This window comes from Oncorhynchus kisutch, linkage group LG15 (assembly GCF_002021735.2).
Source record: "Oncorhynchus kisutch isolate 150728-3 linkage group LG15, Okis_V2, whole genome shotgun sequence".
NCBI lineage: Eukaryota > Metazoa > Chordata > Actinopteri > Salmoniformes > Salmonidae > Oncorhynchus > Oncorhynchus kisutch.
The window spans coordinates 67,925,712-67,949,266 of NC_034188.2; the positions used below are offsets into that span (position 1 = coordinate 67,925,712).

At 43.5% G+C, this 23,555-nt stretch overlaps 1 protein-coding gene across 1 annotated transcript in view; it reads right to left on the bottom strand.

The window, feature by feature from the left end:
• Positions 1-5,870: 5,870 nt before the first annotated feature.
• Positions 5,871-23,555, bottom strand: part of LOC116353711 (serine-rich adhesin for platelets-like) — a 33,782-nt gene continuing 16,097 nt past the window's right edge. Inside the window, exon 4 of the mRNA XM_031791432.1 lies at positions 5,871-6,055. Coding sequence (XP_031647292.1) covers positions 5,871-6,055 — 185 coding nt within the window. The remainder of the gene's footprint in view (positions 6,056-23,555) is intronic.

Here is a 23,555-nt window from a genome sequence, read left to right on the forward strand (position 1 = left end):
CAATTCTAAAACAACTACCTAATACACACAAATCTAAGTAAAGGGATGGAATTAGAATATATACATGTAAATATATGCATGAGCAATGACTGAGCGGCATAGGAAAGATGCAATAGACGGTATAAAATACAGTATATACATATGAGATGAGGAGTGCAAGATATGTAAACATTATTAAAGTGGCATTATTAAAGTGACTAGTGATCCATTTATTAAAGTGGCCGATGATTTTAAGTCCGTATGTAGGCAGCAGCTTCTCTGTGTTAGTTATGGATGTTTAACAGTCTGATGGCCTTGAGATAGAAGCTGTTTTTCAGTTTCTCAGTCCCAGCTTTGATGCACCTGTACTGACCTCATCTTTTGGATGGTAAGCGGGGTGAACAGGCAGTGGCTCGGGTGGTTGTTGTCCTTGATCTTTATGGCCTTCCTGTGACATCAAGGGCTGTAGGTGTTCTGGAGGGCAGGTAGTTTGCCCTCTGTGACCCTCTCTGCAGACCGCACCACCCTCTGGAGAACCTTGCGGTTGTGGCCGGTGCAGTTGCCATACCAGGTGGTGATACAGCCCGACAGGATGCTCTCAATTGTGCACCTGTAAAAGTTTGTAACGGTTTTAGGTGACAAGCCAAATTTCTTCAGCCTCCTGAGGTTGAAGAGGCACTGTTGTGCCTTCTTCACTACACTGTCTGTGTGGGTGGACCATTTCAGTTTGTCCGTGATGTGTATGCCCTGTTGTTCCTTCAATGTGGATAGGGGTGTTCTCCCTCTGCTGTTTCCTGAAGTCCACAATCATCTCTTTTGTTTTGTTGACGTTGAGTGAGAGGTTGTTTTCCTGACACCAGACTCCGAGTGCACTCACCTCCTCATTGTAGGCTCACCGTTGTTTGTAATCAAGCCCACTACTGTTGTTTCGTTTGCAAACTTGATGAGTTGGAGGCGTGCATGGCCATGCAGTCATGGGTGAACAGGGACTACAGGAGGGGGCTGAGCACGCACCCTTGTGGTGTCCCGGTGTTGAGGATCAGCACAACAGAGATGTTGTTTCCTACCTTCACCACCTGAGGGTGGCCCGTCAGGAAGTCCAGGACCCAATTGCACAGGGCGGGGTTGAGACCCAGGGCCTCAAGCTTAATTATGAGCTTGGAGGGTACAATGGTGTTGAATGCTGAGCTGTAGTCAATGAACAGCATTCTTACATAGGCATTCCTATTGTTCACATGGGATAGTGCAGTGTGATGGCGATTGCGTCGCTGTGGACCTATTGGGACGGTATGCAAATTGAAGAGGGTCTAGGGTGGCAGGTAAGGTGGAGGTGATATGATCTAGTCTCTCAAAGCACTTCATGATGACAGAGTGAGTGCTCACGGGCAATAGTATTTTAGTTAATTTACCTTTGCATTCTTGGGGACAGGAACAATGGTGGCCATTTTGAAGCATGTGGGGACAGCAGACTGGGATAGGGAGATACGAATATGTTCGTAAACACACCAGCCAGCTGGTCTGCGCATGCTCTGAGGACGTAACTAGGAATGCCGTCTGGGCCGGCAGCCTTGCAAGGGTTAACACGTTTACATGTCTTACACACATCGGCCACGGAGAAGGAGAGGGAGGGCCCGCAGTCCTTGGTAGCGGGCCGCGTCGGTGGTATTGTATTATCCTCATAGGGGGCAAAGAAGGTGTTTAGTTTGTCTGGAAGCAAGACGTCAGTGTTAGTGATGTGGCTGGCTTCTTTTTGTAGTCTGTGATTGCCTGTAGATCCATGTCTGAGCCGTTGAATTGCAACTCCACTTTGACCCTATACCAACATTTTGTTTGTTTGATTGCCTTGCGAAGGGAATAACTACACTGTTTGTATTCGGCCATATTCCCAGTCATCTTTCCATGGTTAAATGCGGTGGTTCACACTTTCAGTTTGGTGCGAATGCCGCCATCTATCCACGGGTTCTGGTTAGGGTAGGTTTTAATAGTCCCAGTGGGTACAACATCTCCAATGCACTTCCTTATAAACTCACTCACTGAATCAGCGTATAAATCAATATTATTCTCTGAAGCTGCCCGGAACATTTCCCAATGCGCTTGATCAAAATAATCTTGAAGCGTGGATTCTGATTGGTCAGACCAGCGTTGAATAGTTCTCGTCACGGAATAGAGGTGACATTTAATTATTTTTATCTATATTCACCAGGTCCACTTTAAAGAGTTCTAGCTGACTTTGAATCTCCCATTGGGTAAAAAGTTTAACATTAGTGCTACGTCTTCAAACGGATATAATCAGACACTTCTTCTTCCTTTACCTTTTATATAGAACAAGGTGATTCAGGTAACCAATGGAGATGCTCTCACAGGCTACAGCTATTTAACTGAGGAGAGACTGGACTCAGTGGTGAAATGATGAGACCTATTACTGAATAACTCTGATCTGTGACAGCTTCTCCTGTCTGGGAGTTATTACCCAGGGAACACCAGTCTGTCTGCCCCAGAGAAGTCTAGCCTTCCAAGACTGCCAATGCTGCCATGTGGCCAGTCAAGGCCCCACCATTATAATCATGTATTCTGGACAAAGGGAAATAGATTGGAGGAGTGAATGAGGAGCTTGTCTGCTAAATATAACCACCGTCCTACAATATGAATACAGGTATGTTTAAAGGCACATTCAAAACACCAAAATACTAAATAAATGTTTATTAATAGTACAAAGCCCTCAATCATGCTGATTAGTAATAGAACAAATAATAAGACTGCAAACAAACTTCAAATGAGCCCATTATGGGTTCATGGCATTGCACTCACACTCTGAAGCAGGTGACTTGATGGTACTACAGTGCCTTCAGAAAGTTTTCAGACCCTTTACTCAGTACTTTGTTGAAGCACCTTTAGCAGCGATTACAGCATTGGGTCATCTTGGGTATGACGTTACAAGGTTGGCATACCTGTAAATTGGGGAGTTTCTCCCATTCTTCTCCGCAGATCCTCTCAAGCCCTGTCAGGTTGGATGGGGAGCATCGCTACACAGCTATTTCAGGTCTCTCCAGAGATGTTTGAATGGGTTCAAGTCCAGGCTCTGGCTGGGCCAATCGAGGGCATTCAGAGACTTGTCCCGCATTGTCTTGGCTGTGTGCTTAGGATTGATGTCCTGTTGGAAGGTGAACCTTCACCCCAGTCTATGGTCCTGAGCAATCTGGAGCAGGTTTTCATCAAGGATCTCCCTATACTTTGCTCCATTCATCTTTCCCTCGATCCTGACTTTTCTCCCAGTCCCTGTCACCAAAAAACATCCTCACAGCATGATGCTGCCACCACCATGCTTCACCGTAGGGGTGGTGCCAGGTGTCCTCCAGACATGACGCTTGGCATCTTGGTTTCATCAGACCAGAGAATCTTGTTTCTCATGGTCTGAAAGTCTTTATGTGCCTTTTGGCAAACTCCAAGCGGGCTGTCATGTGCCTTGTACTCAGGAGTGGCTTCCATCTGGCCATTCTACCATAAAGGCCTGATTGGGGAAGTGCTGCAGAGATGGTTGTCCTTCTTGAAGGTTCTCCCAGCTACACAGAGGAAATCTAGAGCTCTGTCAGAGTGTCCATCGGGTTTTTGGTCACCTCCCTGACCAAGGCCCATCTCCCCCGATTGCTCAGTTTGGCCGGGTGACTTTCAATGCTGCAGATTTTTATTTTATTTAATTCATTTTAGAATAAGGCTGTAGTGTAACAAAATATTGAAAAAGTCATTGGTTCTGAATACTTTCTGAAGGCACTGTAAATTCAATTCTCAGACAACTGTGGCCTCTAGTGGATTGCTTCAGTACTCTTTTCCACTGCAATAAGATAGAGGCCATTATGCCTTATATGTGTACATATGAAATTGCATATGTACACAATAACACTTTAGATCTCATGTCACTTGTAAAAAACAATATATTTAGTTCATATTGCAATAGTAAATGAAATTAAATCATATTCATTTATAAAGCCCTTTCAATATCAGCAAATGTCATAAAGTGCTTATGTTTTCTCCAGATCCATACATTGTAATCCCTGTTTTCATGAGTGACAAATCTTAACCGGGATTCTTGAAAGTGGGGACAATCCAGGGAACCTGTATTTTTATAGTTTACATTTGTTTATTTTGTTGCATTATTTGACCTTAAAAAATACATTAAGTGGAATTTTACAAGGGCAAATATTTGCTTTTGGAATTGTCCAAATATTTTAAATATGGTTCATGTACATGCCAGCTCTATACTCAGAAATGCCCTTGTCCAGAGCAAAGAATCTAAATGTCAAACTCTACAATTTAAAAAACTGGCAATAATAAATACTAACTGAAAAAAGATTGCATGTAGTTTCTTCCAATGGCCCTCTCTGACTTTAAAGACTATTTCTTTCAAAACTAGGATTTCTAAAAAATTGTGTCCGGAGATGTGTCTAAAATCCTAAATGAATCAGAAATTAGCTGAGTCAGTTACACCATAAGGACCCCCTTCTTCATGTCCTCATTACATGTAATGCAACAAGACAAATCATGATCTGTAAAGTTCTCTACTTCTGATAGATTTAAACAAACAGTATTGAAATCACCACTGTCACAACCATAAACTGTTGACTCCATCTGTCTGATAGATTAAGATAGGACATGATATAATTAGGTTTTAGAGCCTTAAAGCAACTGAGGAAAAACTTGTATATCACTTGAATGAAGAACAAAAATAAACTCAAATAAACTCAACTCTATAAAACATTAACTCTAAAGTCAACTCCGTCAGAGTGCTGAAAGATCTGATATAACAGTTATATTTTTATTGTTTTCAAATAAATAATTTTCTATATTTTACAAATGCTTGTACTAAACATTTATTTGTAGAGGAACAAATATGTCTGCTTTGAGTGTCCGTTGTCAACTCCATCAGTGCCTTATCAACTCACTGATGACTAACCCTTTAATAAGATCGATCTTTTAGTCAATATTTAGAAAAAATATTTTAACCTTGTTGCAACATATGCTTAAACTACTGATGTATTTGCTGTGGTAGATCCTAGGGATAATGTTAGCTTTCTAAATGTTGTTTTATGTTCTGAATCTAGAAAAACATGCAAAAAAACTAACAAAAAAACATGCAAACACGAAATTAGCCCTGGTGCATTATATAGCACTATAAAATAAAACAATTAAGACGTTTGGGGATTTGTATTACATTTTTTAATAATCTAATGTTACAATTAAACAATCAAGGCCTTTATTAAACACTTGTTCAACAATAAATGTAAAATTGTAATGCCTTTTATTGTGTCTGACGGAGTTTAGTTAGTTGCATTTTATGAAACACTTAAAGTATTAGGAGGTTGTTCCTTTACATGGTGTGATAGCTGATACTTCTGTTAATATTATCAAATATATTTGTGAAAAAAAGTTTTGATTATCTCGTCTTTTTAAGAATCCCTGAACTACACCTGATAAGAATGACATCCTTCTAAGTAGTCATCGGACACCACTTGTCTGTTGTGCTTTGTTTGTTCGATGTTATATGAGGTCAGCTTGCTAGCTGCTCTCCTCGCTATGGTGATGATCAGAACAACAACCACGACTGTCAAAGTGAAGCCCAGCAGAACTCCCAGGACTATTGTCGCAACTTTCCAGCCTGCTCCTGGGGCCATTGATATCTGGGAAACTCCTACAAAGAACAGACAGATGTTTGGTCAATGTCTATCAGTAACTATTGAAAGGACAATATTAGATAAGCAGCATCCCACACAAAATTAAATAGAAGAAATTCGTGAAACCACAACCTGAGTCACATACATACCACAACCAAGTCACATACATTAATTCAACAAAACAAACACCATCATCATGTAATGCCAATTATTTTTCTTTAAATCCTATGTTTTAAACATACTTTTCAAGGTAGCTATGGCGGAGTTGTCCAAGTGTTTGCGGATTGTGTCCTGCAGAGCAGCCTGGAGAGTTCTTTCATCAGCGGTAGTATTCCCATTGTAACCGCACATCATCCTGACCACCACACTACCTCTCTGGAAGCCCACCACTGTCATGTCAAAGGATGAATCTGACAGAACAAACCGCATTCTGGGGACAACCTGGAAACATTTTTTATAGTAAAGTAGACGTCTATTTATAAAAGTACTTATGGAAAAGAAACCATAGTGTTTTAAGATGATATTTGTAAGACATCACAATAATGACAAATTAGGGAGTGTATGTGCATACAGTTTTTATGATCTTTGTAGAGGCATATGCCCAAGCATCGCTCCCTGGGTCGTGCAGAGAGGAGTTGAAGATCCAAGAATTGAATTCTGCTGTTAATTTGAAAACCTTCCTCACTGTAGGAGGGAAGCAGAGAGAGTTGTTATAATAAGCTGTAGGTCAGTCAGAGGCACAAATAGGCCTCAGTATTACAGATTCATCTTTCTCTGAAGACAGTATGTGATATCTGAAGAATTGGTATGATTTCCGAACTTACATGAGCAGAGAAACTTGGATGGAAGACATAGATTTTGGGATGAGCAAATGTCATTTTCTTGATCAAAACAGTCGACAGGATCTATAGTGGGCACATTTTGATGGAATGAAGATGTAATGCAACGTATGTATAAGATACACAAGTAAGGAATTGATACAGAGGACATTAGTGTACCTTTGCATAGCTTCCCAGGATTAACAGGATTCTGATCTATCAAACCAGGATAGCAGCTACATTCATGGCTGCCTCCAGGACCAACCACACACTGAGCACATGATGAACACAAGCCTTTACATGGATCTGCACCTGGAGAGATATTTCCTACAAAACAGTGAGTGCAATAGTGGTAAACACTGCTTAAATGGATGTACTTAATAGTGTATTACAGGGTAATAACATACGTTCTTCCACTGGTAGTTACTCTTGTATAAGGTACTTATTTCATGTAAAGTGTGGCCCACATTTCAAGCAACAAAGTTTTCTTACTCTTGCAGTCAGTACCCGGTACGGTTGGGTTTTCGTCGTAGAATCCTGCCTTACATTCACATGAATGTGAGGGTCCCTCTCTGACACAGCTGGCATTTTTTGAGCATGTGTAATCACCTCGTTGGCAGACATCTGCCTCTGTAATATAGTAAAAATGAAGTCACTAAAGGCCACTAAATCCACACGGTGATATGATAACGTCCTTAAATTTTGTTAGTCCTTGAATATTTATTTAAAAAAATAATTTGATTGATTCACTAGCACAGAAAAGATCATTGTATGTAGTCATTGGAATTCAAAAACCTTTGACTGAGGTGAAATTCAGATCTACTCCGAGTGCAGATAATTTCAGCGCATTAATGACACTGTTCTGCACGTCAGAGGTTGACAGTTTAACCTCCAGAGCAATGACCAGATCAAAGTCAACGATCACACTTCCTCTGTGAACACCTGTCACAACCACCACCATTTCTTTAGCCCTGGTAAGGTCCTGGTATGCTTTTGGGAGATTGTTTTCAACCTTTAAAGAAATATGTACGTTTAAATCATACAAGGTTGTATTATATTACCTAAATTAGAAAGCAATTATAAAAAATGCTTAATGAATATTTACCTGCATGGTAAAATTGGCCACAAAGTCTTTGTAAAGTTTGCTGGATTGATTTGAATAATCAGACAAAAACTCTCTGCCTGGAATTCGAGTGGAAGATTCATAGACCTTTCCAGCTTTTGGAGAGAAACGATAAAGATGTAACAAAACAAATGTGATGTTTGCACAAAATGTCCTATTGCACTAATTTGATCTATAATTGTTTTAAAAGCAAAAGTATGCTCTTAGTGAATTCAAGGAGATTACTTGAACAAGAGTTGACATACCAGTGATTATGTCTCTTGAAATGTTTTTCTTGATGTAGCAGGATAAGTACTCAATCATCAGAGTGTATATGGTTCCAGGAGTAAGGTCTGAGAAAACAGCTTTGGTGGCCGAGGTCTCAATCTGAGTTGTGTTGGAATTAGATGCCAGCTTCACCTTGTACTGTATCTGCTGGCCCAGGGTAATACCAGTCCAACTCACACTGATTAACTTACTGGTGACATCCTCCAGCCTGATGACATTCAACAGAGCATCTGACACTGAAAACAAATGACAATAAAAATCTAATAATGCAGTGTATGTACAGCAATATATTCACACATTTCAATAGTCTTTGGTATCCATTTGTAAGTTAAAAAAAACTTTACATCTTTACAATCATATCATCTTATGATGGTTTTTGAGAATAAGTGAAAATAATCTTACTGCATTCTGCAACAGTGGTTTTGATTGTTGTCACCAAAGTAGTGTCTCTGGATGTTAGTCCTAGTGAAGGGGTGGACGGTGTAGATACTGCTACAACTGCTGAGGTATCTGTACCTGTTAACACTGTAGTAGTACCACTTGTTGATGACATTATTAGTCTTAGAGTGGTGACCTCACTTGTGGCTGTTGATGGAGAAGTGGGAGTTGTGGGACCACTTGAAGTGACTGTTGATGTATTATAATTTGAAGAGGGTGTTGATATCAAGAGAGTAGTGTCAACACTTGAGTTCTCTGTCGATGTAGTTGAGGGAGAGGTGGCGTCACTTGAAGTGACTGTATATTGCAAGGGAGAGGTGGTATAACTTGAAGTGACAATAGATGTAGTTGAGGGAGTGGTGGTATCATTTGAAGTGACTGTTGAGGGAGTGGTGACCACACTTGAAGAGACTGTTGAGGGAATGGTTGCATCGCTTGAAGTTACCTCTGATGTTGATGTAGTAGTTGTGGCATCACTTGTCAGTGTATTTGACGGAATGGTTGCCACAGTTGAAGTAACCGTCAATGTAGTTGAGGGAATGGTGACCACAGTTGAAGTTACTGTTGAAGTGGAGGGAATAGTGTCAACACTTGAACTGGCTGTCTCTGCAGTGCAGGCATCACCTGAAGTGACTGTTGATGTAGTGGTGGCATTACGTGAAGTGACTGTTGATATAGTGGTGGCATTACTTGATGTGACATTCGATGTAGAAGAAGAGGTGCCATCACTTGAAATAAACATTGATGTAGTTGAAGGAGAGGTGTTATGACTTGAAGAGACTATCGATGCAGTGGTAGCAACCCTTGAAGTGACTTTTGATGTTGAGTTAGAGGTGGCATCACTAGCTGTGACTGTCAATGTAGTTGAGGGAGAGATCACATCACTTAAAGTGACTGTCGATGTAGTGGTAGCATCATTTGAAGTGACTGTTGATGTAGTGGTGGAATCACTTGAGGTGACTGTTGATGTCGAGGGAGAGGTGGCATCACTTGAAGTAACTGTTAGTGTCGAGGGAGTGGTGGCATCACTTGAAGTGACTGTTGATGTCGAGGGAGAGGTGGCATTTCTTGAAGTGACTGTTGATGTCGAGGTAGTGGTGGCATCGCTTGAAGGGACTGTCGATGTAGTGGTAGCATCACTTGAAGTGACTGTTGATGTATTGGTGGCATTTCTTGAAGTGACTGTTAATGCCGAGGTAGTGGTGGGATCAATTGAAGGGACTGTCGATGTAGTGGTGGGATCACTTGAAGTGACTGTTGATGTAGTGGTGGCATCACTTGAAGTGACTGTTAAAGTCGAAGGAGTGGAGGGATCACTTGTAGAGACTGTCGATGTATTGGTGGCATTTCTTGAAGTGACTGTTAATGCCGAGGTAGTGGTGGGATCAATTGAAGGGACTGTCGATGTAGTGGTGGGATCACTTGAAGTGACTGTTAAAGTTGAAGGAGTGGAGGCATCACTTGAAGAGACTGTCGGTGTAGTGGTAGCATCACTTGATGTGACTGTCAATGTAGTGGTAGCATCACTTGAAGTGACTGTTGATGTATTGGTGGCATCACTTAAAGTGACTGTTGATGTCGAGGAAGAGGTGGCATTTCTTGAAGTGACTTTTAATGTCGAGGGAGTGGTGGCATCACTTGAAAATACAGTTGATGTCGAGGGAGAGGTGGTATCACTTGAAGAGACAACTGATGTAGGCGAGGAAGCGGTTGGATCACTTGAAGTGACTGTTGATGTCCAGGTAAAGGTGGCATCACCTGAAGTGACTGTTGATGTCAAAGGAGAGGTGGCATCACTTGAAGTGAATGTTAATGTCGAGGGAGAGGTGGCATCACTTGAAGAGATAATTGATGTAGGCGAGGAAGCGGTGGGATCACTTGAAGTGACTGTTGATGTCCAGGTAAAGGTGGCATCACCTGAAGTGACTGTTGATGTCAAAGGAGATGTGGCATCACTTGAAGATACTGACGATGTAGTGGTAGCATCACTTGAACTGACTGTTGTTGTCGTGGTAGTATCACTTGAACTGACTGTTGATGTTGACTTAGAGGTGGCTTTACTTGGCGTGACTGTAGATGTAGTTGAGGGTGAGGTTGCATCACTTGAAGTGACTGTTGATGTCGAGGTAGTGGTGGGATCACTTGAAGGGACTGTCAATGTAGTAGTAGCATCACTTGAAGTGACTGTTGATGTAGTGGTGGCATCACTTGAAGTGACTGTTGAAGTCGAAGGAGTGGAGGCATCACTTGAAGAGACTGTCAATGTAGCGGTAGCATCACTTGAAGTGACTGTTGATGTAGTTGAGGAAGCGGTGGCATCACTTGATGTCCAGTAAAAGGTGGCATCACTTGAAGTAGCTGTCAATGTAGTGGTAGCATCACTTGAAGTGACTGTTGATGTAGTGGTGGCATCACTTGAATTGACTGTTGAAGTCGAGGGAGAGGTGGTATCACTTGAAGATACTGTCGATGTAGAGGTAGTATCACTTGAACTGACTATTGCTGTAGCGGTAGTATCACTTGAACTGACTGTTGATGTCGAGGGAGAGGTGGCATTACTTGGCGTGACTGTAGATGTAGTTGAGGGAGAGGTTGCATATCTTGAAGTGACTGTTGATGTTGAGGGAGAGGTGGCATTTCTGGAAGTCACTGTTAATGTCGAGGTAGTGGTGGGATCACTTGAAGTGACTGTTGATGTAGTGGTGGCATCACTTGAAGTGACTGTTGAAGTCGAAGGAGTGGAGGCATCACTGGTAGAGACTGTCGATGTATTGGTGGCATCACTTGAAGTGACTGTTGATGTCGAGGGAGAGGTGGCATCACTTGAAGATACTGACAATGTAGTGGTAGCATCACTTGAACTGACTGTTGCTGTAGTGGTAGTATCTCTTGAACTGACTGTTGATGTGGACTTAGTAGTGGCATTACTTGGCGTGACTGTAGATGTAGTTGAGGTAGAGGTTGCATCACTTGAAGTGACTGTTGATGTTGAGGGAGTGGTGGCACCACTTGAAGTGAATGTTGAAGGAACAGTGATATCGCTTGAAGTGACTGCTGATGTTGATGTAGTAGTGGTGGCATCACTTGAAGTGACTATTGATGTAGATGAGGGAGTGGTGGCATCATTTGAAGTTGATGTCGATGCAGTTGAGGGATTGGTGGCATCACTTGAAGAGACTGCTGATGTTGATATAGTAGCGGTGGCATCACTTGAAGAGACTGTTGATGTCGAGGGAGAGATGGCATCACTTGAACTGAATGCTGATGTAGTAGTGGTGGCATCACTTGAAGTGACTATTGATGTAGATGAGGGAGTGGTGGCATCACTTGAAGTTGATGTCGATGCAGTTGAGGGATTGGTGGCGTCACTTGGAGTGACTGTTGAAGCAGTGGTTACATCACTTGAAGAGACTACTGAAATTGATGTTGTAGCGGTGGCATGACTTGAAGCTAATTTTGAAGGAGCGGTGGCATTGCTTGAAGTGACTGCTGAAGCAGTGGTGTCATCACTTGAAGTGACTGTCAATGTAGTTGAAGGAATTGTGGCCACAGTTAATATTTCTGTCGGTGTAGTAGTGGTGGCATCTCTTGAAGTTGATGTTGATGTAGTTGAGGGATTGGTGGCATCACTTGGAGTGACTGTTGAAGCAGTGGTGTCATCACTTGAAGTGACTGTCAATGTAGTTGAAGGAATTGTGGCCACAGTTAATATTTCTGTCGGTGTAGTAGTGGTGGTAACACTTGAAGTGAAAGTCAATGTAGTTGAGGAAGAGGTTGCATCACTTGAAGTGGGTGTCCATGTGGCATTTTCTGAAGTTACTATCAGTGTAGTTGAGGGAGTGATGGCATCACTTGAAGTGACTGTTGAGGCAGTGGTGGCAACATTTGAAGTGAAGATTGATGTCGAGGGAGAGGTGGCAACACTTGAAGTGACTGTTGAGGGAGTGGTGGGATTGCTTGAAGTGACTGTTGAAGGAGTGGTGACATCACTTGAAGAGACTGCTGATGTTGATGCAGTAGCAGTGGCATCACTTGAAGCTACTGTTGAGGGAGTGGTGGCACCACTTGAAGTGAATGTTGATGTAGTTGAGGAAGAGGTTGCATCACCTGAAGTGGGTGTCCATGTGGCATTTTCTGAAGTTACTATCAGTGTAGTTGAGGGAGTGATGGCATCACTTGAAGTGACTGTTGAGGCAGTGGTGGCAACATTTGAAGTGGTTGTTGATGTAGTATCGTCTGAAGTGACTATCGATGTAGTTGTGTGAGAGGTGGCATCAATTGAAGTGAAGATTGATGTCGAGGTAGAGGTGGCATCACTTGAAGTGACTGTTGAGGGAGTGGTGGGGTTGCTTGAAGTGAATGTAGAAGGAGAGTTGGCATCAATTGAAGTGAATATTGATGTCGAGGGAGAGGTGGCATCATTTGAAGTTGATGTCAATGCAGTTGAGGGATTGGTGGCATCACTTGAGGAGACTGCTGATGTTGATGAAGTAGCGGTGGCATCACTTGAAGAGACTGTTGAGGGAGTGGTGCCATCACTTAAAGTGAATGTTGATGTCGAGGGAGAGATGGCATCACTTGAACTGAAAGCTGATGTAGTATCGGTGGCACCACTTGAAGTAAATGTTGAAGGAACAGTGATATCGCTTGAAGTGACTGCTGATGTTGATGTAGTAGCTGTGGCATCACTTGAAGTGACTATTGATGTAGATGAGGGAGTGGTGGCATCACTTAAAGAGGCTTTTGAGGGAGTGGTGGAATCGCTTGAAATGACTGTTAATGTCGGTGTAGTAGTGGTGGCATTATTTGAAGTTGATGTCGTTGCAGTTGAGGGATTGGTGGCATCACTTGAAGTGAATATTGATGTCGGGGGAGAGGTGCCATTACTTGAAGTGAATATTGATGTTGAGGGAGTGGTGGCATCACTTGAATTGAATGCTGATGTTGATGTGGTAGCGGGGGCACCACTTGAAGTGAATGTTGAGGGTGTAGTGGCATCACTTGAAGTGACTGTCGATGTAGTTGAGAGAATGTTGGCCACAGTTAATATTTCTGTCGGTGTAGTAGTGGTGGTAACACTTGAAGTGAAAGTCAATGTAGTTGAGGGAGAGGTGGCATCACTTGAAGTGAATGTTGATGTAGTTGAGGAAGAGGTTGCATCACCTGAAGTGGGTGTCCATGTGACATTTTCTGAAGTTACTATCAGTGTAGTTGAGGGAGTGATGGCATCACTTGAAGTGACTGTTGAGGCAGTGGTGGCAACATTTGAAGTAAAGATTGATGTCAAGGGAGAGGTGGCAACACTTGAAGTGACTGTTGAGGGAGTGGTGGGATTGCTTGAAGTGACTGTAGAAGGAGTGGTGGCATCACTTGAAGAGACTGCTGATGTTGATGCAGTAGCAGTGGCATCACTTGAATCTACTGTTGAGGGAGTGGTGGCACCACTTGATGTGAATGTTGATGTAGTTGAGGAAGAGGTTGCATCACCTGAAGTGGGTGTCCATGTGGCATTTTCTGAAGTTACAATCAGTGTAGTTGAGGGAGTGATGGCATCACTTGAAGTGACTGTTGAGGCAGTCGTGGCAACATTTGAAGTGGTTGTTGATGTAGTATCGTCTGAAGTGACTATCGATGTAGTTGAGTGAGAGGTGGCATCAATTGAAGTGAAGATTGATGTCGAGGGAGAGGTGGCATCACTTGAAGTGACTGTTGAGGGAGTGGTGGGGTTGCTTGAAGTGAATGTAGAAGGAGAGTTGGCATCAATTGAAGTGAATATTGATGTCGAGGGAGAGGTGGCATCATTTGAAGTTGATGTCAATGCAGTTGAGGGATTGGTGGCATCACTTGAGGAGACTGTTGAGGGAGTGGTGCCATCACTTAAAGTGACTGTTGATGTCGAGGGAGAGATGGCATCACTTGAACTGAATGCTGATGTAGTAGTGGTGGCATCACTTGAAGTGACTGTTGAGGGAGTGGTGCCATCACTTAAAGTGACTGTTGATGTCGAGGGAGAGATGGCATCACTTGAACTGAATGCTGATGTAGTAGTGGTGGCATCACTTGAAGTGACTATTGATGTAGATGAGGGAGTGGTGGCATCATTTGAAGTTGATGTCGATGCAGTTGAGGGATTGGTGGCATCACTTGAAGTGGGTGTCCATGTGGCATTTTCTGAAGTTACTATCAGTGTAGTTGAGGGAGTGATGGCATCACTTGAAGTGACTGTTGAGGCAGTGGTGGCAACATTTGAAGTGAAGATTGATGTCGAGGGAGAGGTGGCAACACTTGAAGTGACTGTTGAGGGAGTGGTGGGATTGCTTGAAGTGACTGTAGAAGGAGTGGTGGCATCACTTGAAGAGACTGCTGATGTTGATGCAGTAGCAGTGGCAACACTTGAAGCTACTGTTGGGGGAGTGGTGGCACCACTTGAAGTGAATGTTGATGTAGTTGAGGGATTGGTGGCATCACTTGGAGTGACTGTTGAAGCAGTGGTGTCATCACTTGAAGTGACTGTCAATGTAGTTGAAGGAATTGTGGCCACAGTTAATATTTCTGTCGGTGTAGTAGTGGTGGTAACACTTGAAGTGAAAGTTAATGTAGTTGAGGGAGAGGTGGCATCACTTGAAGTGGGTGTTGATGTAGTTGAGGGAATGATGGCAGCATTTGAAGTTACTCTTGGTGTAGTAGTGGTGGCATGACCTGAAGTGACCGTTGATGTAGTTGAGAAAGAGGTGGCAACACTTGAACTGACTGTCAATGTACTTGAGGGTGTGGTGGCATCACTTGAAGTGGATGTCGTTGCAGTAGAGGGATTGGTGGCATCACTTGAAGTGAATATTGATGTCGAGGGAGAGGTGCCATTACTTGAAGTGAATATTGATGTTGAGGGAGTGGTGGCATCACTTGAAGTGAATGCTGATGTTGATGTGGTATCGGTGGCACCACTTGAAGTGAATGTTGAGGGTGTAGTGGCATCACTTGAAGCGACTGTCGATGTAGTTGAGAGAATGTTGGCCAATGTTGAAGTTACTGTCAGTGTAGTTGTGGTTATATCACTTGAAGTTAAAGTCGATGTTATTGAGGAAGAGGTGGCATCACTTGAAGTGACTGGCGATTTTCTTGAGGGAGTGGTGGCATCACTTGAAGTGAATGTTGAAGGAACAGTTTTATTGCTTGAAGTGACTGCTGATGTTGATGTAGTAGTGGTGGCATCACTTGAAGTGACTATTGATGTAGATGAGGGAGTGGTGGCATCATTTGAAGTTGATGTCGATACAGTTGAGGGATTGGTGGCATCACTTGAAGAGACTGCTGATGTTGATATAGTAGCGGTGGCATCACTTGAAGAGACTGTTGATGTCGAGGGAGAGATGGCATCACTTGAACTGAATGCTGATGTAGTAGTGGTGGCATCACTTGAAGTGACTATTGATGTAGATGAGGGAGTGGTGGCATTATTTGAAGTGAATATTGATGTCGAGGGAGAGGTGGCATCACTTGAACTGAATGCTGATATAGTAGCGGTGGCACCACTTGAAATGAATGTTGAAGGAACAGTGATATCGCTTGAAGTGACTGCTGATGTTGATGTAGTAGTGGTGGCATCACTTGAAGTGACTATTGATGTAGATGAGGGAGTGGTGGCATTACTTGAAGTGGCTTTTGAGGGAGTGGTGGAATCGCTTGAAATGACTGTTAATGTCGGTGTAGTAGTGGTGGCATCATTTGAAGTTGATGTCGTTGCAGTAGAGGGATTGGTGGCATCACTTGAAGTGAATATTGATGTCGAGGGAGAGGTGCCATTACTTGAAGTGAATATTGATGTTGAGGGAGTGGTGGCATCACTTGAAGTGAATGCTGATGTTGATGTGGTATAGGTGGCATCACTTGAAGTGACTATTGATGTAGATGAGGGAGTGGTGGCATCATTTGAAGTTGATGTCGATACAGTTGAGGGATTGGTGGCATCACTTGAAGAGACTGCTGATGTTGATATAGTAGCGGTGGCATCACTTGAAGAGACTGTTGATGTCGAGGGAGAGGTGGCATCACTTGAACTGAATGCTGATGTAGTAGTGGTGGCATCACTTGAAGTGACTATTGATGTAGATGAGGGAGTGGTGGCATCATATGTTGTTGATGTTGATGCAGTTGAGGGATTGGTGGCGTCACTTGGAGTGACTGTTGAAGCAGTGGTTACATCACTTGAAGAGACTACTGAAATTGATGTTGTAGTGGTGGCATGACTTGAAGCTAATTTTGAAGGAGCGGTGGCATTGCTTGAAGTGACTGCTGATGTTGATGTAATAGTGGTGGCATCTCTTGAAGTTGATGTCGATGTAGTTGAGGGATTGGTGGCATCACTTGGAGTGACTGTTGAAGCAGTGGTGTCATCACTTGAAGTGACTGTCAATGTAGTTGAAGGAATTGTGGCCACAGTTAATATTTCTGTCGGTGTAGTAGTGGTGGTAACACTTGAAGTGAAAGTCAATGTAGTTGAGGGAGAGGTGGCATCACTTGAAGTGACTGTTGAGGGTGTGGTGGCACCACTTGAAGTGAATGTTGATGTAGTTGAGGAAGAGGTTGCATCACCTGAAGTGGGTGTCCATGTGGCATTTTCTGAAGTTACTATCAGTGTAGTTGAGGGAGTGATGGCATCACTTGAAGTGACTGTTGAGGCAGTGGTGGCAACATTTGAAGTGAAGTTTGATGTCGAGGGAGAGGTGGCAACACTTGAAGTGACTGTTGAGGGAGTGGTGGGATTGCTTGTAGTGACTGTAGAAGTAGTGGTGGCACCACTTGAAGAGACTGCTGATGTTGATGCAGTAGCAGTGGCATCACTTGAAGCTACTGTTGAGGGAGTGGTGGCACCACTTGAAGTGAATGTTGATGTAGTTGAGGAAGAGGTTGCATCACCTGAAGTGGGTGTCCATGTGGCATTTTCTGAAGTTACTATCAGTGTAGTTGTGGGAGTGATGGCATCACTTGAAGTGACTGTTGAGGCAGTGGTGGCAACATTTGAAGTGAAGATTGATGTCGAGGGAGAGGTGGCAACACTTGAAGTGACTGTTGAGAGAGTGGTGGCAACATTTGAAGTGGTTGTTGATGTAGTATCGTCTGAAGTGACTATCGATGTAGTTGAGTGAGAGGTGGCATCAATTGAAGTGAAGATTGATGTCGAGGGAGAGGTGGCATCACTTGAAGTGACTGTTGAGGGAGTGGTGGGGTTGCTTGAAGTGAATGTAGAAGGAGAGGTGGCATCAATTGAAGTGAATATTGATGTCGAGGGAGAGGTGGCATCATTTGAAGTTGATGTCAATGCAGTTGAGGGATTGGTGGCATCACTTGAGGAGACTGTTGTGGGAGTGGTGCCATCACTTAAAGTGACTGTTGATGTCGAGGGAGTGATGGCATCACTTGAACTGAATGCTGATGTAGTAGTGGTGGCATCACTTGAAGTGACTATGGATGTAGATGAGGGAGTGGTGGCATCATTTGAAGTTGATGTCGATGCAGTTGAGGGATTGGTGGCGTCACTTGGAGTGACTGTTGAGGCAGTGGTGGCAACACTTGAAGTGAAAGTCAATGTAGTTGAGGGAGAGGTGGCAACACTTGAAGTGACTGTTGAGGGAGTGGTGGGATTGCTTGAAGTGACTGTTGAAGGAGTGGTGACATCACTTGAAGAGACTGCTGATGTTGATGCAGTAGCAGTGGCATCACTTGAAGCTACTGTTGAGGGAGTGGTGGCACCACTTGAAGTGAATGTTGATGTAGTTGAGGAAGAGGTTGCATCACCTGAAGTGGGTGTCCATGTGGCATTTTCTGAAGTGACTATCAGTGTAGTTGAGGGAGTGATGGCATCACTTGAAGTGACTGTTGAGGCAGTGGTGGCAACATTTGAAGTGGTTGTTGATGTAGTATCATCTGAAGTGACTATCGATGTAGTTGAGTGAGAGGTGGCATCAATTGAAGTGAAGATTGATGTCGAGGGAGAGGTGGCATCACTTGAAGTGACTGTTGAGGGAGTGGTGGGGTTGCTTGAAGTGAATGTAGAAGGAGAGTTGGCATCAATTGAAGTGAATATTGATGTCGAGGGAGAGGTGGCATCATTTGAAGTTGATGTCAATGCAGTTGAAGGATTGGTGGCATCACTTGAGGAGACTGTTGAGGGAGTGGTGCCATCACTTAAAGTGACTGTTGATGTCGAGGGAGAGATGGCATCGCTTGAACTGAATGCTGATGTAGTAGTGGTGGCATCACTTGAAGTGACTGTTGAGGGAGTGGTGCCATCACTTAAAGTGACTGTTGATGTCGAGGGAGAGATGGCATCACTTGAACTGAATGCTGATGTAGTAGTGGTGGCATCACTTGAAGTGACTATGGATGTAGATGAGGGAGTGGTGGCATCATTTGAAGTTGATGTCGATGCAGTTGAGGGATTGGTGGCGTCACTTGGAGTGACTGTTGAAGCAGTGGTTACATCACTTGAAGAGACTACTGAAATTGATGTTGTAGCGGTGGCATGACTTGAAGCTAATTTTGAAGGAGCGGTGGCATTGCTTGAAGTGACTGCTGAAGCAGTGGTGTCATCACTTGAAGTGACTGTCAATGTAGTTGAAGGAATTGTGGCCACAGTTAATAATTCTGTCGGTGTAGTAGTGGTGGCATCTCTTGAAGTTGATGTTGATGTAGTTGAGGGATTGGTGGCATCACTTGGAGTGACTGTTGAAGCAGTGGTGTCATCACTTGAAGTGACTGTCAATGTAGTTGAAGGAATTGTGGCCACAGTTAATATTTCTGTCGGTGTAGTAGTGGTGGTAACACTTGAAGTGAAAGTCAATGTAGTTGAGGGAGAGGTGGCATCACTTGAAGTGACTGTTGAGGGTGTGGTGGCACCACTTGAAGTGAATGTTGATGTAGTTGAGGAAGAGGTTGCATCACCTGAAGTGGGTGTCCATGTGGCATTTTCTGAAGTTACTATCAGTGTAGTTGAGGGATTGGTGGCATCACTTGGAGTGACTGTTGAAGCAGTGGTGTCATCACTTGAAGTGACTGTCATTGTAGTTGAAGGAATTGTGGCCACAGTTAATATTTCTGTCGGTGTAGTAGTGGTGGTAACACTTGAAGTGAAAGTCAATGTAGTTGAGGGAGAGATGGCATCACTTGAACTGAATGCTGATGTAGTATCAGTGGCACCACTTGAAGTAAATGTTGAAGGAACAGTGATATTGCTTGAAGTGACTGCTGATGTTGATGTAGTAGCTGTGGCATCACTTGAAGTGACTATTGATGTAGATGAGGGAGTGGTGGCATCACTTGAAGAGGCTTTTGAGGGAGTGGTGGAATCGCTTGAAATGACTGTTAATGTCGGTGTAGTAGTGGTGGCATCATTCGAAGTTGATGTCAATGCAGTTGAGGGATTGGTGGCATCACTTGAAGTGGGTGTCCATGTGGCATTTTCTGAAGTTACTATCAGTGTAGTTGAGGGAGTGATGGCATCACTTGAAGTGACTGTTGAGGCAGTGGTGGCAACATTTGAAGTGAAGATTGATGTCGAGGGAGAGGTGGCAACACTTGAAATGACTGTTGAGGGAGTGGTGGGATTGCTTGAAGTGACTGTAGAAGGAGTGGTGGCATCACTTGAAGAGACTGCTGATGTTGATGCAGTAGCAGTGGCAACACTTGAAGCTACTGTTGGGGGAGTGGTGGCACCACTTGAAGTGAATGTTGATGTAGTTGAGGGATTGGTGGCATCACTTGGAGTGACTGTTGAAGCAGTGGTGTCATCACTTGAAGTGACTGTCAATGTAGTTGAAGGAATTGTGGCCACAGTTAATATTTCTGTCGGTGTAGTAGTGGTGGTAACACTTGAAGTGAAAGTTAATGTAGTTGAGGGAGAGGTGGCATCACTTGAAGTGGGTGTTGATGTAGTTGAGGGAATGATGGCAGCATTTGAAGTTACTCTTGGTGTAGTAGTGGTGGCATGACCTGAAGTGACCGTTGATGTAGTTGAGAAAGAGGTGGCATCACTTGAAGTGACTGTTGACAGAGTGGTGGCAACACTTGAACTGACTGTCAATGTACTTGAGGGTGTGGTGGCATCACTTGAAGTGGATGTTGATGTAGTATCGTCTGAAGTGACTGTCGATGTAGTTGAGTGAGAGGTGGCATTATTTGAAGTGAATATTGATGTCGAGGGAGAGGTGGCATCACTTGAACTGAATGCTGATAGAGTAGCGGTGGCACCACTTGAAGTGAATGTTGAAGGAACAGTGATATCGCTTGAAGTGACTGCTGATGTTGATGTAGTAGTGGTGGCATCACTTGAAGTGACTATTGATGTAGATGAGGGTGTGGTGGCATCACTTGAAGTGGCTTTTGAGGGAGTGGTGGAATCGCTTGAAATGACTGTTAATGTCGGTGTAGTAGTGGTGGCATCATTTGAAGTTGATGTCGTTGCAGTAGAGGGATTGGTGGCATCACTTGAAGTGAAAATTGATGTCGAGGGAGAGGTGCCATTACTTGAAGTGAATATTGATGTTGAGGGAGTGGTGGCATCACTTGAAGTGAATGCTGATGTTGATGTGGTATCGGTGGCACCACTTGAAGTGAATGTTGAGGGTGTAGTGGCATCACTTGAAGCGACTGTCGATGTAGTTGAGAGAATGTTGGCCAATGTTGAAGTTACTGTCAGTGTAGTTGTGGTTATATCACTTGAAGTTAAATTCGATGTTATTGAGGAAGAGGTGGCATCACTTGAAGTGACTGGCGATTTTCTTGAGGGAGTGGTGGCATCACTTGAAGTGAATGTTGAAGGAACAGTTTTATTGCTTGAAGTGACTGCTGATGTTGATGTAGTAGTAGTGGCATCACTTGAAGTGACTATTGATGTAGATGAGGGAGTGGTGACATCATTTGAAGTTGATGTCGATACAGTTGAGGGATTGGTGGCATCACTTGAAGAGACTGTTGATGTCGAGGGAGAGATGGCATCACTTGAACTGAATGCTGATATAGTAGCGGTGGCACCACTTGAAGTGAATGTTGAAGGAACAGTGATATCGCTTGAAGTGACTGCTGATGTTGATGTAGTAGTGGTGGCATCACTTGAAGTGACTATTGATGTAGATGAGGGAGTGGTGGCATCACTTGAAGTGGCTTTTGAGGGAGTGGTGGAATCGCTTGAAATGACTGTTAATGTCGGTGTAGTAGTGGTGGCATCATTTGAAGTTGATGTCGTTGCAGTAGAGGGATTGGTGGCATCACTTGAAGTGAATATTGATGTTGAGGGAGTGGTGGCATCACTTGAAGTGAATGCTGATGTTGATGTGGTATCGGTGGCATCACTTGAAGTGACTATTGATGTAGATGAGGGAGTGGTGGCATCATTTGAAGTTGATGTCGATACAGTTGAGGGATTGGTGGCATCACTTGAAGAGACTGCTGATGTTGATATAGTAGCGGTGGCATCACTTGAAGAGACTGTTGATGTCGAGGGAGAGGTGGCATCACTTGAACTGAATGCTGATGTAGTAGTGGTGGCATCACTTGAAGTGACTATTGATGTAGATGAGGGAGTGGTGGCATCATATGTTGTTGATGTTGATGCAGTTGAGGGATTGGTGGCGTCACTTGGAGTGACTGTTGAAGCAGTGGTTACATCACTTGAAGAGACTACTGAAATTGATGTTGTAGCGGTGGCATGACTTGAAGCTAATTTTGAAGGAGCGGTGGCATTGCTTGAAGTGACTGCTGATGTTGATGTAATAGTGGTGTTATGAATTGAAGTGACTGTTAATGTCGATGTAGCAGTGGTGGCATCTCTTGAAGTTGATGTCGATGTAGTTGAGGGATTGGTGGCATCACTTGGAGTGACTGTTGAAGCAGTGGTGTCATCACTTGAAGTGACTGTCAATGTAGTTGAAGGAATTGTGGCCACAGTTAATATTTCTGTCGGTGTAGTAGTGGTGGTAACACTTGAAGTGAAAGTTAATGTAGTTGAGGGAGAGGTGGCATCACTTGAAGTGGGTGTTGATGTAGTTGAGGGAATGATGGCAGCATTTGAAGTTACTCTTGGTGTAGTAGTGGTGGCATGACCTGAAGTGACCGTTGATGTAGTTGAGAAAGAGGTGGCATCACTTGAAGTGACTGTTGACAGAGTGGTGGCAACACTTGAACTGACTGTCAATGTACTTGAGGGTGTGGTGGCATCACTTGAAGTGGATGTTGATGTAGTATCGTCTGAAGTGACTGTCGATGTAGTTGAGTGAGAGGTGGCATTATTTGAAGTGAATATTGATGTCGAGGGAGAGGTGGCATCACTTGAACTGAATGCTGATAGAGTAGCGGTGGCACCACTTGAAGTGAATGTTGAAGGAACAGTGATATCGCTTGAAGTGACTGCTGATGTTGATGTAGTAGTGGTGGCATCACTTGAAGTGACTATTGATGTAGATGAGGGTGTGGTGGCATCACTTGAAGTGACTGTCGATGTAGTTGAGAGAATGTTGGCCAATGTTGAAGTTACTGTCAGTGTAGTTGTGGTTATATCACTTGAAGTTAAAGTCGATGTTATTGAGGAAGAGGTGGCATCACTTGAAGTGACTGGCGATTTTCTTGAGGGAGTGGTGGCATCACTTGAAGTGAATGTTGAAGGAACAGTTTTATTGCTTGAAGTGACTGCTGATGTTGATGTAGTAGTAGTGGCATCACTTGAAGTGACTATTGATGTAGATGAGGGAGTGGTGACATCATTTGAAGTTGATGTCGATACAGTTGAGGGATTGGTGGCATCACTTGAAGAGACTGCTGATGTTGATATAGTAGCGGTGGCATCACTTGAAGAGACTGTTGATGTCGAGGGAGAGATGGCATCACTTGAACTGAATGGTGATGTAGTAGTGGTGGCATCACTTGTAGTGACTATTGATGTAGATGAGGGAGTGGTGGCATTATTTGAAGTGAATATTGATGTCGAGGGAGAGGTGGCATCACTTGAACTGAATGCTGATATAGTAGCGGTGGCACCACTTGAAGTGAATGTTGAAGGAACAGTGATATCGCTTGAAGTGACTGCTGATGTTGATGTAGTAGTGGTGGCATCACTTGAAGTGACTATTGATGTAGATGAGGGTGTGGTGGCATCACTTGAAGTGGCTTTTGAGGGAGTGGTGGAATCGCTTGAAATGACTGTTAATGTCGGTGTAGTAGTGGTGGCATCATTTGAAGTTGATGTCGTTGCAGTAGAGGGATTGGTGGCATCAC